The sequence below is a fragment of the Leopardus geoffroyi genome, chromosome B3 (genome assembly GCF_018350155.1).
Source record: "Leopardus geoffroyi isolate Oge1 chromosome B3, O.geoffroyi_Oge1_pat1.0, whole genome shotgun sequence".
NCBI classification, from domain to species: Eukaryota; Metazoa; Chordata; class Mammalia; order Carnivora; family Felidae; genus Leopardus; species Leopardus geoffroyi.
Window position 1 is genome coordinate 40159155 of NC_059337.1, and position 16353 is coordinate 40175507.

General features: G+C 37.3%; 1 protein-coding gene across 2 annotated transcripts in view; it reads left to right on the forward strand.

Moving 5' to 3' along the window:
* The window catches only part of CLPX (caseinolytic mitochondrial matrix peptidase chaperone subunit X), a 42003-nt gene extending 32510 nt beyond the window's left edge, over window positions 1-9493 (forward strand). For both annotated transcript variants that reach the window (XM_045449421.1, XM_045449420.1), the window contains exons 11-14: window positions 2529-2828; window positions 4669-4761; window positions 6122-6228; window positions 7744-9493. In XM_045449421.1, coding sequence (XP_045305377.1) covers window positions 2529-2828; window positions 4669-4761; window positions 6122-6228; window positions 7744-7834 — 591 coding nt within the window. In that variant the 3' untranslated portion in view covers window positions 7835-9493. The remainder of the gene's footprint in view (window positions 1-2528; window positions 2829-4668; window positions 4762-6121; window positions 6229-7743) is intronic.
* Window positions 9494-16353: the final 6860 nt, after the last annotated feature.

A 16353-nucleotide genomic window follows, 5' to 3' on the forward strand; every position in this document is an offset into this window, starting at 1 on the left:
GCCAGGGGTACAATATTAAATACTGCACCTATATTCCAACCATATCAGACTGCTTGCATTCCTAACTTTTATTCCTCTTGCCTTTGTTCATGCCTTCCCCTACCTCAATCAAGTTGGCAAATATATGTTCATCTTTTAAGACTCAGTCTGTTAAGATGATCTTGATAACAGATGATCAGTCTGTTATCAAGTCTGATAAACTGATCAGGCAGTTTATCTGTGAAGGCTTTCTTGATCATCTTCTACCCTCCCTGCTATGTGCCTCTTTTCCTACTTCCACTGCTACAGTCTTGTACAGTCCTGTGATACTTTTTTTTTTTCCAACGTTTATTTATTTTTGGGACAGAGAGAGACAGAGCATGAACAGGGGAGGGGCAGAGAGAGAGGGAGACACAGAATCGGAAACAGGCTCCAGGCTCTGAGCCATCAGCCCAGAGCCCGACGCGGGGCTCGAACTCACGGACCGCGAGATCGTGACCTGGTTGAAGTCGGACGCTTAACCGACTGCGCCACCCAGGCGCCCCAATACTTTTAACGCCTTCATGTGTTCTCACTCTGAATAAGCCCCTTTAGGATAGTGGCTGTCTTCAGGTTTGTATTTCCAGTGTTTTATAATGTTTTGTAAATTATATATATATAATTATAAATTATATATATTATAATATATATTAATATTACATAAATTATAAATATTAATATCTAGATTTAATATATTAAATTTAATATAATTTAATGTATTTAATATTTTTAATAATTTAAATTTAATATTTAATAAATTTAATATATATTAAAATATATATTTATAAATTATATATTATATATTATATATATAATTTACAAAACATATAACAAAATAAATGTGTGTATGTATTTTTATATATGTTTATATATATAGTACATATATAATATATATAGTATTGAATGGAAGGTTTTTTTTTTTTTTTTCTGATACACTACTGTCCATGTGGAGAGTCAGATGAGTGGATTTTTTTTTTTTTTTAAGTTTATTTATTTTGAAAGAGCAAGTGACTGAGGGAGGCGCAGAAAGAAGGAACAAGAGAGAATCCCAAGTGGGCTCCACACTGCCAGGGCAGAGCCCAGTGTAGGGCTCAAACTCACAGTGAGATCACGACCTGAGGTGAAACCAAGAGTCAGTCGGACACTTAACTGACTGAGCCACTCAGGAGCCCCAAGGAATGGATTTTTAACTTAGGCTGACCTTGTGCTTCTCTTATACTTCTGGCAAAAGCTGTATGAAATACCAAAATGTCAAAGCATTCTGACGGTTGCCTGGAGTATAGTTCTTTTATACTGACTGAAGCAAGATCCATACACCTTAGATACCCAGCTTTTTTTTTTTTTTTTTTTTAAACAATGGGTGTTTTTTTGTTTTTGTTTTTAGATTTTATTTTTGTAAGTAATCACTATAGCCAGTGTGGGGTTTGAGCTCACAGTCTGAGATCAAGTCACATGCTCTACCAACTGAGCCAGCGAGGTACCCCGATACCCAGCTTTTTGCAGCAAAGTAGTATTCTTGTTTGATGTTATTCTTATATGTTTTTTATAAAATCAGAGTTATTCTCATAGGTTGATGTATGCTGCAACCTCAGATCATGATTTTAATAGAATGCTTAGCAGTGACTTAAGACACTTGTGCATAATTTCCTCATAAGGCTGCTTGTTCCTTAGTCACTACTACTACTTGTTTACACTATTACAAAATTAACTTTGGTTACAAAGTAATTACTATCTCCATTTTTATAGTTCTTACACATTTTATTACTTTTTAATTAAAATTTTTTTACATTTATTAATTTTTGAGAGAGAGAGAGTGAGCAGGGGAGGGGCAGAGAGAGAGGGAGACACAGAATCTGAATCAGGCTCCAGGCTCTGAGCTGCCAGCTGAGAGCCCGACCTGATGCTCAAACTCATGAACCGTGAGATCATGACCTGAGCTGAAGTCAGACGCTTAAGCCACCCAGGCATCCCTTAATCTTTTATTTTTTAGGGAGAGCATATAAGCAGCAGGGAGGGGGCGGGGAGGGGGGAAGAGAGAGAGAGCGCAAGCAAACGGGAGGAACAGAGAGAGAGAGAGAGAGAGAGAGAGAGAGAGAGGGAGACAAAGAATCCAAAGCAGGCTCCAGGCTCTGAGCTGTCATCACAGAGCCCGACATGGGGCTCAAACTCATGAACTGCGAGATCATGACCTGAGCAGAAGTCAAACGCTTAATCAACTGAGCCACCAGGCGCCCCTAGAATTCATTCTTTGAGAGTTGGTTATTAAATGGTGGTTTAGTTCTCAATTCTGAAGACAGATAGGCCTGAGTTCAAATCCTGGATTTACCACTTAACGCAAGGAGAGCTTGGTCAAGGTACTTAACCTCTCCAAGCTCATTTTCTTCACTTATAAAATGTGAATGATAATAGAACTTTGTTCTATTACAAAGGTCATGTGAGAAATATATGCAGAGTACTTAGTACAATGCAATTTCATTCTACTATTTATAATACCTGTCTTTTCTTGGCAGTATCTTGGATTTGGAACGCCATCTAATTTGGGAAAAGGCAGAAGGGCTGCAGCTGCTGCAGACCTTGCCAATCGAAGTGGAGAATCAAATACTCACCAAGACATTGAAGAAAAAGATCGATTATTACGTCATGTTGAAGCCAGAGATCTCATTGAATTTGGCATGATTCCCGAGTTTGTGGGACGGTTGCCTGTGGTAGTTCCTTTGCATAGCCTAGATGAGAAAACACTTGTACAAATACTAACTGAGCCACGCAATGCTGTTATTCCTCAGTACCAGGCCTTATTCAGCATGGATAAGGTTAGATTTTTATTTTTCATACTTAGTTAATTTATGGGTTTTTGCTGTTGGAACTCTGCATAAATTAGCTCAACAAAAAGCAAAAGCAGTCCTCCTTATCCAGAATACCAGCCTATACCTGGTATTTCTATACCTCACTAAATGTGGATCTAAGTATTGGGAAAGGCAGCATGTTACATTAAACATTTAGGAGTTGGCTTTATTTTTTTTTCTTAATTAAAATTGTTAATGAAGCTTAAAGCCTAAGTATACATATATAGAGAGAGAATTTATACCAGTAGCCTACCCCCTACCCCTCAAGCCATACACACAGGATTGTCTTTTCAGCCTTAAAATTCTAAATGCTTTTGTTACAACATACTGTGTATATTTTTATATACTTTCGTCTAAAGTTCTATCACCTTCCACATCTACTTCTGTGTAACCAGACATCCAATCCCACATCCCCACAATTCCGATCACATAGCTTATGTTTTGGGTTTTATGAACTTAGGGTCTTTAAATATCAGTTTCTTTCTCTTCATTCCACTGCCATTACCTCATGTCAAGCTCCTTTATCATTCTTTACATTGACCTATGCATTTGGCTCCTAATTGGCCTCCCTGTCTCAAGTCTGTTTCTGACCACCACCACCAAAATATCATTATCTTCCTTTTTTTACTTCCAGAATGCATCATTTTTATATTATTGAACATAGTGCCCAGCAAATAGATATTCTTAATAAATATCTAGTGAATGAATAAATACAACGCTAGTTATTTTAGTCCTCTCCTTAAATCCTTCAGTGGTCCCCTTGCCTCATTTTAACGCTCCCACATCGGTGCTCCCTTAGCACCATGTGCATATGCTGTGCTATAAATGCTAGTTTGCTTATTTGTCACCACCCAGTAGAACTTAAGTTCCTTGATGGCAAAAATGGTAATTCATCATTTAGTCTCTAATATGTAGACACATAGGCGTCCAATAAATGTTGAATAAAGTCCTAGAAAGTCCATGTTAATCTAGAAAACATCTTCAAAGACTAATGACAAATTTGTGATTCAGAATACTATTGCCTTCTCATGGGTTAATTGAGAGAAACAAGTGCTTGAAGGTGAGGTTCTAAGGCACTATGAGAGAGAATTGCCTTGCTTAAATATTGCATTTTCTGGAAGTAGAAATTAGTAACCAAAATTTGTTTAATACCAAAATTTTGTGAAGTCTGATGTTCCAAAAGGATTTTGATTTATGTTTTTTGGGTATGTTAATAAGTTTAGTATCAGTAATTTGAACTCTGTTTTGAAATTTGTGGTAATTTAGACAGACTTGTCTAAAGTTTTGCCTTTGTGTTCTGTAGGATGAGAGGGTGGTTAGTAACACTCTATAAAATGAATGATGAGTAGGGGCGCCTGGGTGGCGCAGTCGGTTAAGCGTCCGACTTCAGCCAGGTCACGATCTCGCGGTCCGGGAGTTCGAGCCCCGCGTCAGGCTCTGGGCTGATGGCTCAGAGCCTGGAGCCTGTTTCCGATTCTGTGTCTCCCTCTCTCGCTGCCCCTCCCCCGTTCACGCTCTGTCTCTCTCTGTCCCAAAAATAAATAAACGTTGAAAAAAAAAAAATTTAAAAATGAATGATGAGTAGAGTATTTTCTAAGAAGAAAGTGATAGTCAAAAAATGCTTTAGTCTGAAAAGGGATAGGGTCAGTCTTTATCTGTAAAGTTAGGGCACTAGTCCCTATTTGTTCTACAAAGACTAGGAATGATGGTAGGTAGTAATAGTTAATAGATCAAATGCTCTATAGCTATCTTAGGAAAATATCATCAAGTATTATCTACGTTCTGATTTCTTTTTATGTATTTGTAGTGTGAACTGAATGTTACTGAGGATGCTTTGAAAGCTATTGCCAGATTGGCACTAGAACGAAAAACAGGTGCACGAGGCCTTCGGTCCATAATGGTAAGTTGGCATTATTATACAAAACGAGATTATTTCTTGGTCTGGGTTTTGCAAATATTAAGCCTCCATGTTACTTCTTTGGAAGCATATCCAGAGAATTGGCCTGATGTTGTTTCTTATGGGTTTTTTTTTTTTTTTTTTTTGTCTCAGTAGATTATATTTTTTGTTATTATAAAAAAGGAACTTTAAAGCATTTGCAGTAAAGGATACACACATAGTACCACTAATGAAATAGGGAAAATCTAGGAAGGAGAATTTAGAAAATTTTACTCCGGCCTTTTGACTAAATTCCCCGGAGTACCTTCTCAGACCCATTGAAATCCTCATTCTTTTCTGTTTATTTGTTTGAAATTAAATTGTAGATATCATGATATTTTACCCCTAAATTCTGTCATATGATAGCAACTCACTATTTTTTATTTTGTTACAAATTCTAGTGACCCAGCCTATTTTCTGCCATCATCCACTTTATTATTTTAAGAATTTCACTGCTAATTATTACTTCTCTCATCTCAATAGGACTTTTTTATTGGAGCTACACATGTATCACAGACAGTCTGAGATTATATTCTCTAATGAAGGCCTGGACTTCAGGTGTTACTGATTAAGGACAGATTTATAAATATGCAAACTAGAAGAGTAGGTGATATAGTTAACATTTTTAAAGAAATTTTATGGGGACACCTGGGTGGCTTAGTCGGCTAAGCATCCGACTTTGACTCAGGTAATCATCTCATGGTTTGTGGGTTCGAGCCCTGCATCGGGCTGTGCGCTGACAGTGCGTTGCCTGCTTGGGATTCCCTCTGTCTGCCCCTGCCCTGCTCTCTCTCTCCCTCTCTGTCTCTCTCTCTCGATCTCAAAAAAAGAAAGAAAGAAACCTTATATACTTTTTTAAAGATTTACTGTATTTTCCTTAAATCTACTGCAACCCTTAAAACAAGTGGTTATTTGAAGTCATAGTTCAAAATTGAAGAGTTTGATAGAGATGGTTTAGGATTAAATCATTTTCATAGTAAGGATTACCAGTTGACTTCTTTGGTAACGCCAGGAATGCTGAGGAACATCTGAATCCAGAAGTGTAGTCTTTTTATATGTGCGTGGTGACCTAAATAGGCAGAACTACAGATAAATAGCTTTCCCTTATAAAATGAATTCTCTCTGAATTCAGTCAGCAGCTGCTTTAATATGAAGAATGTGAAAGCTTTTACAGTGATATTTTTTCAACATTCAGTTCCTGGTGCATAATAGGGATTCAGTAATATTTGTTGAGTTAATGAATTTGATTGGTGGTCTATGGAATATAAGTATTTTCTGTGTAACCTCAGTTTTCCATGTAATTTATCACTTTTTATCTCTTTAGGAAAAGCTGTTACTAGAACCAATGTTTGAAGTTCCTAATTCTGATATCGTATGTGTGGAGGTTGATAAAGAAGTAGTAGAAGGGAAAAAGGAACCAGGATATATCCGGTAAAGTGTATGGTCAAGCTAGACCAAATCTAAAAGTTAAAATCAGCTCTTTATTGCTATGGTTTATTGGTCTGTCACAAAAATTGCATACTTATATTTATAAGGGAAGTAATAATCTCAAATTTTCTATAGAAAAAATGTTCTAATTTTGGTTTATAGAATAATAGTATTTTGTGAGTCTGAAATTTGATCTTTAAAATTAGCCTGTACTTTATGGGGCGTCTGGGTGGCTCAGTCAGTTGAGCGTCCAACTTCAGCTAAGGTCATGATTTCGTGGTCTGTGAGTTCAAGCCCCGTGTCAGGCTCTGTGCTGACAGCTCAGAGCCTAGAACCTGCTTCGGATTCTGTGTCTCCCTCTCTCTCTGCCCCTCCCCCACTCATGCTCTGTCTCTGTCTCAGAAATAAATAAACATTAAAAAAAATTTTTTTAAATTAGCCTGCACTTTTTTCCTGTAAGTAACAAGTATAAGAGACATAAAAGTCATCCAAATGAAGAGATTTAAATGAACTTTGCTGCTAATTCTGCCATTTATGAGTGACTTGTTTCATGTCTTTCACAAATTTTTCTGTTGTATCATGTCAGTTGACAGATTTGACACATTTTTCACTGCTTCATTTATTTATCCCAGGGGTCAGCAGAGTTTCTTATAGAGGGCTAGATGAATACCACAGGGATGTACAAGTCTGTATTGCAGCTACTCACCACTGCCTTCATAGCATAATCATAAATGAATGAGCATGTCTGTGTTCCATTAAACCTTTATTTACAAAAACAGATGATGAGCTTTATTTGGCCTGCAGGCTGTACTTTACTGACCTGACCTATTCAATAAATATTTCTTGTACAGTGCTTGACAGTAATGTTACATACCAAAAATTAGATCTCTGTTTTAACTAAATCACAAGGTATGTTATGTTTTATGTTTGCGTATCTTCTAAGATAGTTTAGGAGGAAATTGATTGTTAGTTATTCAGAGACATAGTCTTTTATTGGTTGATAACAATATAGAAAGAAGTTGTGGTGGTCTGATCATAATTTTAAATTGAGGCAAATCAGATTTGGTCAGAAGCTGTAGCTTTCTTTCCTATAGATATATGCTAAATGTCAAGCATTTGAGTTGAAATAATAGATTCTACTTTTTTTCTGGAGAAATGGATTTTTTAAGACTTCACAGTTGAAGCCTTGTCAACTTATTTCAGGAATAAATTTGTTAGGGAAAATATTGGGAAATTACTTGCAACTCTTGGCTATGTAATCTAAAGTTTCCCAAATTTCACCACTAAGCAATATGAATATTAAAAGTGCTCTTAATATCTTACTTTTTTTGTGTGTTGTTTTTAGCTAGGTGGGTTAATACATTATTTTGAGTCTAGAAATCATGTTTATTTAAATCCTAATTTAAATTTAATTTTATTAAATTTTAATTTAAATAAATTTGTTTTAAACAATTTATTTAAAAATTTTTTAAAAACCTAATTTTTATTCTTAAAAAACCTGATGACTTTTTATTATAGGGCTCCAACAAAAGAATCCTCTGAAGAAGAATATGACTCTGGAGTTGAAGAAGAAGGATGGCCTCGCCAAGCAGATGCAGCAAACAGCTAAACTGTCAGACTTCCGTCCTGTATATAAAACTTTTCCTTCTTTTGTTTAGGATCGTAAATGTCTCTACAGTCTGACATTAAAAGCATTGGATCTGTCTTGGATATCATACATGGTCAGAAGCCTTTAGGATAAAAATGAGATCATGTACATTATGTAACATCACATTGATTTAATACAAAGGACATTGTGTGGACTTTAATGATACAACGTTCAGAGATAAAATGTACATTATTTTGGTTCAGTTTTTTAAAAATATGCTTTAACAAAATTCTTAGGAGTCCCTTTAAGCAATGCAGGTGTTGCAGTAACTGTGGATTTTACAATAATGTTACTCTACAAATGGGAAAATAAATTCTTTAAAATTGAAGATCAAGATACCATTTTTTAGTTTATCCTTTTTCTACCCATATTTGTTTCCTGAAAATATTGGAATTTTATTCATCTTGAAAATTGGAACAGGTAGTTTCCAAGTAGTTAAAAATTTCATGGAAAAAGTACCCTAAAGAACTATATTTTGCTGATTTGTTTTGCTATCTTCTTGGTCTTATCTGCTAATGCATGATACCAACTTTCCAATTGGTACTATAAAAAGGGCCATTATTCCCTTGCTGACTTGTCTGATTTATTTACCATCTTTGATCCATTTTAGTACTATGAGTGTGCAGATAGAATTGAAGTCTGCCTTAAATCTTCAGGAAAAGACCCATCTAATTCTAAAAGTAGCATGCAGCATCAGTCATAGTAACAGCCATGTGTTAAACTAAATAAAATACCCTAATATTGTGCACTTACCAAATTACTCAGCTAGTTTTGTTTTGTTTTGTTCTTTGATCCTAGGTATCTAATTCCTTGTCTTCATAGAACATTAAAGAAAATCTATGCTTTGCTGTCAGCAGAAATGAATGTGTTCACACTAAAATATAAGTTCTTAACCTTCTTTATGTAACAAAACTAAACAGTGGGGAAAATTTGGAGGGACTTAACAATGGAAGTTACTTCATTTGATTCTATAAATATTAAAATATTTGGGTATCTTTTAAAGTTGATGATACAAATTTCTATGCTATTCATTCAGTTCAACCTCATTTGAAAGTATTTAAATCAGAGTACATTTAAATATTTGTCTTCATTATTTGGTTTATAGACACTTGAGTTTTCCTCTTACCCCCCTTTTCTTAGGAAAAGAACCTCAAGCAGATTCTAAATCCTGTTGATGAAAAGTTGGGCTTTCTATGATGTAATAAGAGATGTGAGATATCTATTTATGACTGGGTAGGACCAGAAATGCACTTTTGCAGAATGTTTAAACCTGTTTGCTATAATATGGAACAGAAACAGGTATCCTTCTTAGTCTCTCTAGCAATGGTTAAAGTTTTTCTCAGGAAGTCTTTCATATTATAACTGTTCACTATCTTTTTCTTATAGCATCATCATTTTCCTTTTTGTAGAGTGAAAATTGGAGTAGCTACTAAATATATTAAGGGTAATCCTCCAGAAATGGACTGGGAGACATTTTAGTCACAACAACTTACATTTGGTTTTGGAAGTTGTTAACAAAGCATAATCGGTGTTTTTAAATCAAACAAACTGAGTATAACTACGATTTGTACTTGAAACTTATGTTTTGGCATTTGAATAAAACAGAAGTACTAAATGAAAGCGAGTGTGGTGGTGGTATGTCCATATGTAGTGCCATTTTTTATTATTTTTTAAATGTTTATATATTTTGAGAGAGAGTAAGTGAGCACAAGCAGGGGAGGAGCAGAGAGAGAGGCAGAGAGAGAATCCCAAGGGACTCTGCACTATCAGCACAGAGCCCAATGTGGGGCTCTAACTCACTGTCCATGAGGTCATGACCTGATCCAGCTTAACCGACTGAGTTACCCAGGTGCCCTGTAGTGCCATTTTTAAAAGGACACAGATAAGAGCTGCATTATTCTAGTGATTGGTTAATCATTGGCACCTTCATATCCCTCTAATAAATTCCACAAAGTTGTAGATTTCACAAAGTCTGTTATTAAAGTTTATGTTAAGCATTTATTGAAAATCCTCCCTTGAATGTCCTGCCTAGGCCCCACATTAGACTAGACCAAGTTTTTCAAGAAGATTACTAGTCTACTAGGGGATGCAAACAAAAACATCAGGGCATCATAATAGAAATGAGGTAGGTCTGGGTGTGGTGACACAAAAGGTGGTGATGGCCCAGATGGATCTGGACCATCAAGTAGGAATTTGCCAGAAAGAAATAATGAAAATTAAATCAAAATCTCAATAAATGTGAAACAACTAGGGAGCTTTAGGAGTTGAGAAATCCCAAGCTTATTTTTCACATGTCTTTTCAAGTATACCGTTAAGTTCCACTAAGGTGAAGACTGCATATTTTGTTAACTATAATCAGCACCAACCATAATGTCCCATATATTTGGTGCTCCATACACTTTAAAACAATAGAATATCTTGTATGCCAGGGGCACCTGGCTGGCTCAGTCGGTTGAGCATCTGACTTCGGTTCAGGTCATGATTTGCGGTTCGTGAGTTCGAGCCCCGCGTCAGGTTCTGTGCTGACATCTCAGAGCCTGGAGACTGCTTCCAATTCTGTGTCTCCAAATTTTTTTTAGAAGAATATCTTGTATGCCAGGTTAAGTTGTAATTTTATACAGAAAGTAGTAGGCATTATTAAAAGAGTATTAACCAGGAGAGTTAGGCATTGTTAGATGTGTGTTTTATAGATTGTTGGGAAGGGAAGGCTCTGAGGAAAATGGAGGGAAACAGGACCAGAGGCCTAGTTGTGGACATTCCTCCAGCACTTGCCCCTCTATTTCCAACCTCATCACTTTCCTCCTGTTTTTCAGATCAGCTCTCATCATAATAAACAGAACTCCTATGAATTCACATCCACTCCACAATAAAAATTGGTCTTGCTGTTTCTAGTTCCCTTTCAGGCTTTGTTTCTGGGCAAGATGACCAGCTTTTGGAAGGTTTTGCACAGAGAAATGACATAACCTGACTTAAGTTTTAAAAGACCACTCAGGTTGCAGTATAAGTGAACAGACTATAGAGGAACAAGGATGAAATCAGACACAGGCCTATTTAAAGAAGATAATGGGGCGCCTGGGTGGCTCAGTTGGTTGAGTATCTGACTTTGGCTCAGGTCATGATCTCAACGTTCCATGAGTTCGAGCCCCACGTCAGGCTCTATGCTGACAGCTTGGAGCCTGCTTCAGATTCTGTATCTCCCTCTCTCTCTGCCCCTCCCCTGCTCATGTTCTGTCTGTCTCTTTCTTAAAAATAAATAAACATAAAAATATTAAAAATATGTATATATATAATGGGTTGGACTAAGGTGATAGCAGTGGAAATGGAAGAACAGATTGGGTAGGTGTTTGCAAATCTGTCTGATGAAAAGTGGTAATCCTATGTTCTTCAATGGGAGAACTCAGTATTATAAAGATGTCTATTAATCCTATATTTATAAATTTAATATTGCAATAAAATGCCAAAATTTTTTAAATTTCTAAAATTTATGGACAAGAATGATAAGCAAAATGATAATGTGCACTCATATAATGCTTATTCTGTGTTACTCTGTATGCATTTAATGCAACAACTCTATGAAGTAGATGCTATTATCAACCCTTCTTATAAACTGAAGCCCTGACTGGGTAAGTAGCTTTTCCAAGGTGACATAACTAGTAAATAACAGGATTTAACCCCAGGTAGACTGGTTCCAGAACCTCTCCATTTAACCACACTGAAAGAAGAATGAAGAGGGGCTGGCTGCCTCTTCTATTAAAAAAAATTATAGGGGCGCCTGGGTGGCGCAGTCGGCTAAGCGTCCGACTTCAGCCAGGTCACGATCTCGCGGTCCATGAGTTCGAGCCCCGCGTCGGGCTCTAGGCTGATGGCTCAGAGCCTGGAGCCTGTTTCCGATTCTGTGTCTCCCTCTCTCTCTCTGCCCCTCCCCCGTTCATGCTCTGTCTCTCTCTGTCCCAAAAAAATAAATAAATAAACGTTGAAAAAAAAATTACAAAAAAAAATTATATATATATATAGAGAGAGAGAGAGAGAATACAAATATGTATATTACATACACACACACATATATATACTTTATGCTATACATATATTATAAAGTTTTAAAAGCTTAAGTGTGTAACAGTGCATGAATGAACGGACCAATGGAAAAGAAAAACCAGAAATATATATGCGAATTTACAATTCGAAAAGAATGAAGCCAAAAACATATGGGAATTTAGTATTGGAAAAGGTGATACTTCAAATTAATGAGAAAAAGAATATTTAGTAAATGATATTGACAACTGAGTATCTAGAAAATATAAGTTATAACTTACCTAATACAGTTTTAGATAAAAATAGGAGCCTTTAGGGGCACCTAGGTGGCTCAGTTGGTTAAGCATCCGACTCTTGATCTCAACTCAGGTCTTGATCTTGGGGTCATGAGTTCAAGCCTCACATTGGGCTCTGCACTAGGTGTGAAGTCCACTTAAAAAAAATTGAAGCGTTTAAGTATTTGTACAGTATTACAAAAAATGATACAAGTAAAATATAGAACATTATAAAAAAATCTCAGAAATATAAGAAGGTGGGGTCAGGCATTGATCTGTTCTCATGGTATAGATCTGGACTCTTACCCAACAGGTCATCTATTATTGCTTTGAATAGTGAAGATCTAATCATGTGATGCTGGAGCAATTGGACATCCAAAGGGGTGGAGGTGGAGAACCTCAACCTAAGTTTCACACCTTATACAAAAATTAACTCAGGGGGTGCCTGGGTGGCTCAGTCAGTTAAGCATCTGACTCCTGATTTCGGCTCCTGTCATGATCCCAAGGTTGTGGGATCGAGCCTTGCATCCGTACTCAGTGTGGAACCTACTTAAGATTCTCTCTCTCCCTCTGCTCCTTTCCTCAATATATATATATAAGAAATATTTTTTAATTAACTCAAAATGGATCACAGACTTACATATTTACATATAAACCTATAAAACTTTTAGAAAAAGCACACGAGAAAAATTTCATGATGTAGAGCTAAGAATTCTTTATCTGACTCCAAAAGAATGATCCATAAAAGAAAAAAACTGGTAAGCTGGACTTCATTAAAATTAAGGACTTAAGTTCTATTTAAAAAAAAGGAAATCCTGTTAAGGGGATTAAAAGACAAGCTGTAAACCGGGAGAAAATATTTGTAAGCCACATATCAAAGGACTTGTATCTAGAACACATACATAAAGAACTCTTAAATATCAACAGTAAGAAAAACAATCCAATTAGAAAATGGGCAAAAGATATGATCAGACATTTCAATGAAAAGGATATACAGATGGCAAATAAGCATATGAAAAGATGTCCAACACTAGCCATTAAGGAAGTACAAAAATAAAATAAAAACTAGTAACACAAATGCTAGTGAGAATGCAAAGAAACTGGATCACCCCATATTGCTCGTGGGACTGTAAAATGGTGCAGCCATTCTGGAAATAATTTGTCAATTTCTTTAAAAACTAAACATGCAACTGGGGCACCTGGATGGCTCAGTCAGTTAAGTGTCTGAGTCTTGATTTCAGCTCAGGTCATCATCTCACTGTTCATGAGATCGAGCTCTGAGTTGAGCTCTGTGCCTACTGCGCAGAGCCTGCTTAGGCTTCTCTCTCTCCTCTCTCTGTCCCTCCCCTGGCTCGCTCTCTCTCTCTCTCTCTCTCTCTCTCACACACACACACACACACACACACACACACACACACTCTGTCTCCCAAAATAAATAAACTTTTAAAACAATAATAATAAAAAAACTAAACATGGAATTGCCGTATGACCCCGCAGTTGCACTCCTGGGCACTTATCCCAAAGATTTTCATTTAACATAAAAACCTGTATACAAATGTTTATAGCAGCTTTATTCATGATAACCCCAAAGTAGAAACAACCCAGATATCCTTCAATAGGTGAATGATTTTAAAAGTGGTTTCATTTTAGCACCTGGCCAACTCAGTTGGAGGAGCTTGTGACGTTTGATCTTGGGCACATGAGTTAGAACCCCACATTAGGCATAGAGATTATTTAAATACACAAAAACTAAAAAAAAAGTGATTTCATTTTATTCATACCTTTTTTTGTACACATTAAAAAGGAACACTATTGATACAACACCCTGAATAAATCTCCAGAAAATTATGCTGAGTGAAAGCAGAGAATTCCAAAACGTTGTGTAATGCATGATTCCATTTACATGACATTCTTGAAAGGACAAAGTTATATGAAGAACAGGTTAGTGGTTGCCAGGGGATGTGGTTATAAGAGGGGAAATGAAGGATCCTGGAAGCTATGGAAAGGAAATGTTCTGTATCTTGACTATATCAATGTCAATATCTGGGTTGTAATATTGTACTACAGTTTTGGAAGGTATTACCATTGGTAGGAACTGGGATGAAGAGTACACATGATCTCCCTCTATTATTTCTTACAACTGCACACGAATCTACAATTATCTCAAAATAGTTTAATTTTAAATATCTAATTGATGGTGTTTTGGGCTGATGGTGGGATTCTGAGCCAACAGCCAAGAAGGAATTCTTGAAGACATCTTTGGTGCAAAAAGGTGTTTTTACTAAACACGGGACAGGACCTGTGGACAGAAAGAGCTGCACTGGGATTGTGACGGGTAACTGATTATATACCCTCATGTTGGGAGTGGGGTTAGGGGCAGCGTAAGTCTCTAAGAAATTTTGGAGGCAAGGATTCCAGGACCTTGAGGGGCTAGCTGTTGTTAGGAAAATGGCATTTATTACCGTTTAGTAAAAACGGTATTTATCTCTCTGTTATGAGACCCTTCAGATGTATATCAGGGGACCACAAGCTTGGAATATGATTCCCAGCATATACCTTGGGGGAGTTGAGATAAAGGAAGTTTCCAAAGGTAAGGGAATTTTTCATTTGCCTTAGTTTCCCACATCACCATGGCAAGCACTTAAACCCCTTTCCACCTTGGGCAGGGCAAGTAGGTGGTGGTGGTGCTAGTTTGTATTTTGCCCTCAGCTGTGTTATGTTCCCTCATCATTAATCATGTGGCATGGTCTTTCCTTCCCTTCCAGTGGTTTTCCATTGTTCTTAAGATATGAGATCCTAGAATGCTAAAATCTGTCCTCCTCCCAGGACTGCCAGCTCCCTTCAGGCTTTCTGTGTTCCATCTGAGAAGGAGAACAAAGGAAAAAGGAAACGTAGATAAAATTAAATTTCCTTACAACTTGCAGCCCTTGACATAGTTGAGACACGCAGATTATGACATTCCTCCAGGAACTCTCAACTGTCTTAATACTTTACTAGAGGCAAAAAGCAACCTTAGCTTAACAATAACCAGACCTGCAGGACACTGCAAGTCCTCGTTAACATATGAAATCGTTTTGGAGGGGCACCTGGCTGGTTCAGTTGGTTGAGCCTCCGACGTCAGCTCAGGCATTGGGCTCACTGCTGTCACTCCTGAAGGACTGTCTCTACCTCACCCTCCAACTTAAAAGTATATAACCAATTGCTCTTCACAATTCCAGTATAGATCTTTCAGCCCACGGTCCTGTCCCATACTTTAATGAAACCACCTTTTTTGCACTGAAAACATCTCAAGAATTCAAGATCGAACTCAAGATTGTTCGCTCTGGAACGCCAACATCACATCACATCCATAACTGGCATTCTTTCAGCTCCCTGGCTTGACCTTCTGGGGAGTTTTTGCAAATGCTGTTCCTGATGGGGTTTTGGAGTGATGGTGGGGTCTGAAGCCCAGAGCCAAGAAAGAATTCTTGAGATGTCTTTGATACAAAAAGGTGATTTTTTTTTAAAGCACGGGGACAGGACCCATGCGCAGAAAGAGCTGCCTGGACCGTGAGGCAAGAGTGGTTATATACTTGGGAGTTGGTGGAGGTAAAGTCAATGGGAAGTTTCCAAAGTCATATGCTAAAGGCTCACAGGATTCTGGAGGCTTAACTATTGTCAAGCTAAGGTTGTTTTCCTCTCTAACAAAAAACATTAATCAGACAGTTGGGAGTTCCTGGAGAAATGTTACACTCTGCCTGCCTCAAGTATTTGTCAATGGGATGCAGGTTATAAAGGAAATTTAATTTTATCTACCATTTCCTTCTGCCTTTATTTCCCAAGTCACGATAAAGGCTCAAATCCTAGGACAACCTCCCTAACTTCTTTGACTAAGTCAAAACCTCTTTTAAGTTCTTCTTACCCAGTGTTTTCCTCTTTGGTTGTACTTCCGTTTACTGCTGCACCTTTGCATTTGTTTGCACGATTACTTGATTAACGTGTTTTCGTTACTAGGCAGGTAGTTCTATGAGGAGAAGACCTGTAGCTGTTAAATTGTTCGCAAAACAGCTAGCTCCGCAAGACGAACGCTTACTCATATTTAGGAATTGACGAACTGAAGGAATGCCAACCTACTGGCGAGGCTCTCTGGGACGGAAGCGTTCTATAGGCGTCGCGCGCGTAGTACGTCACTTC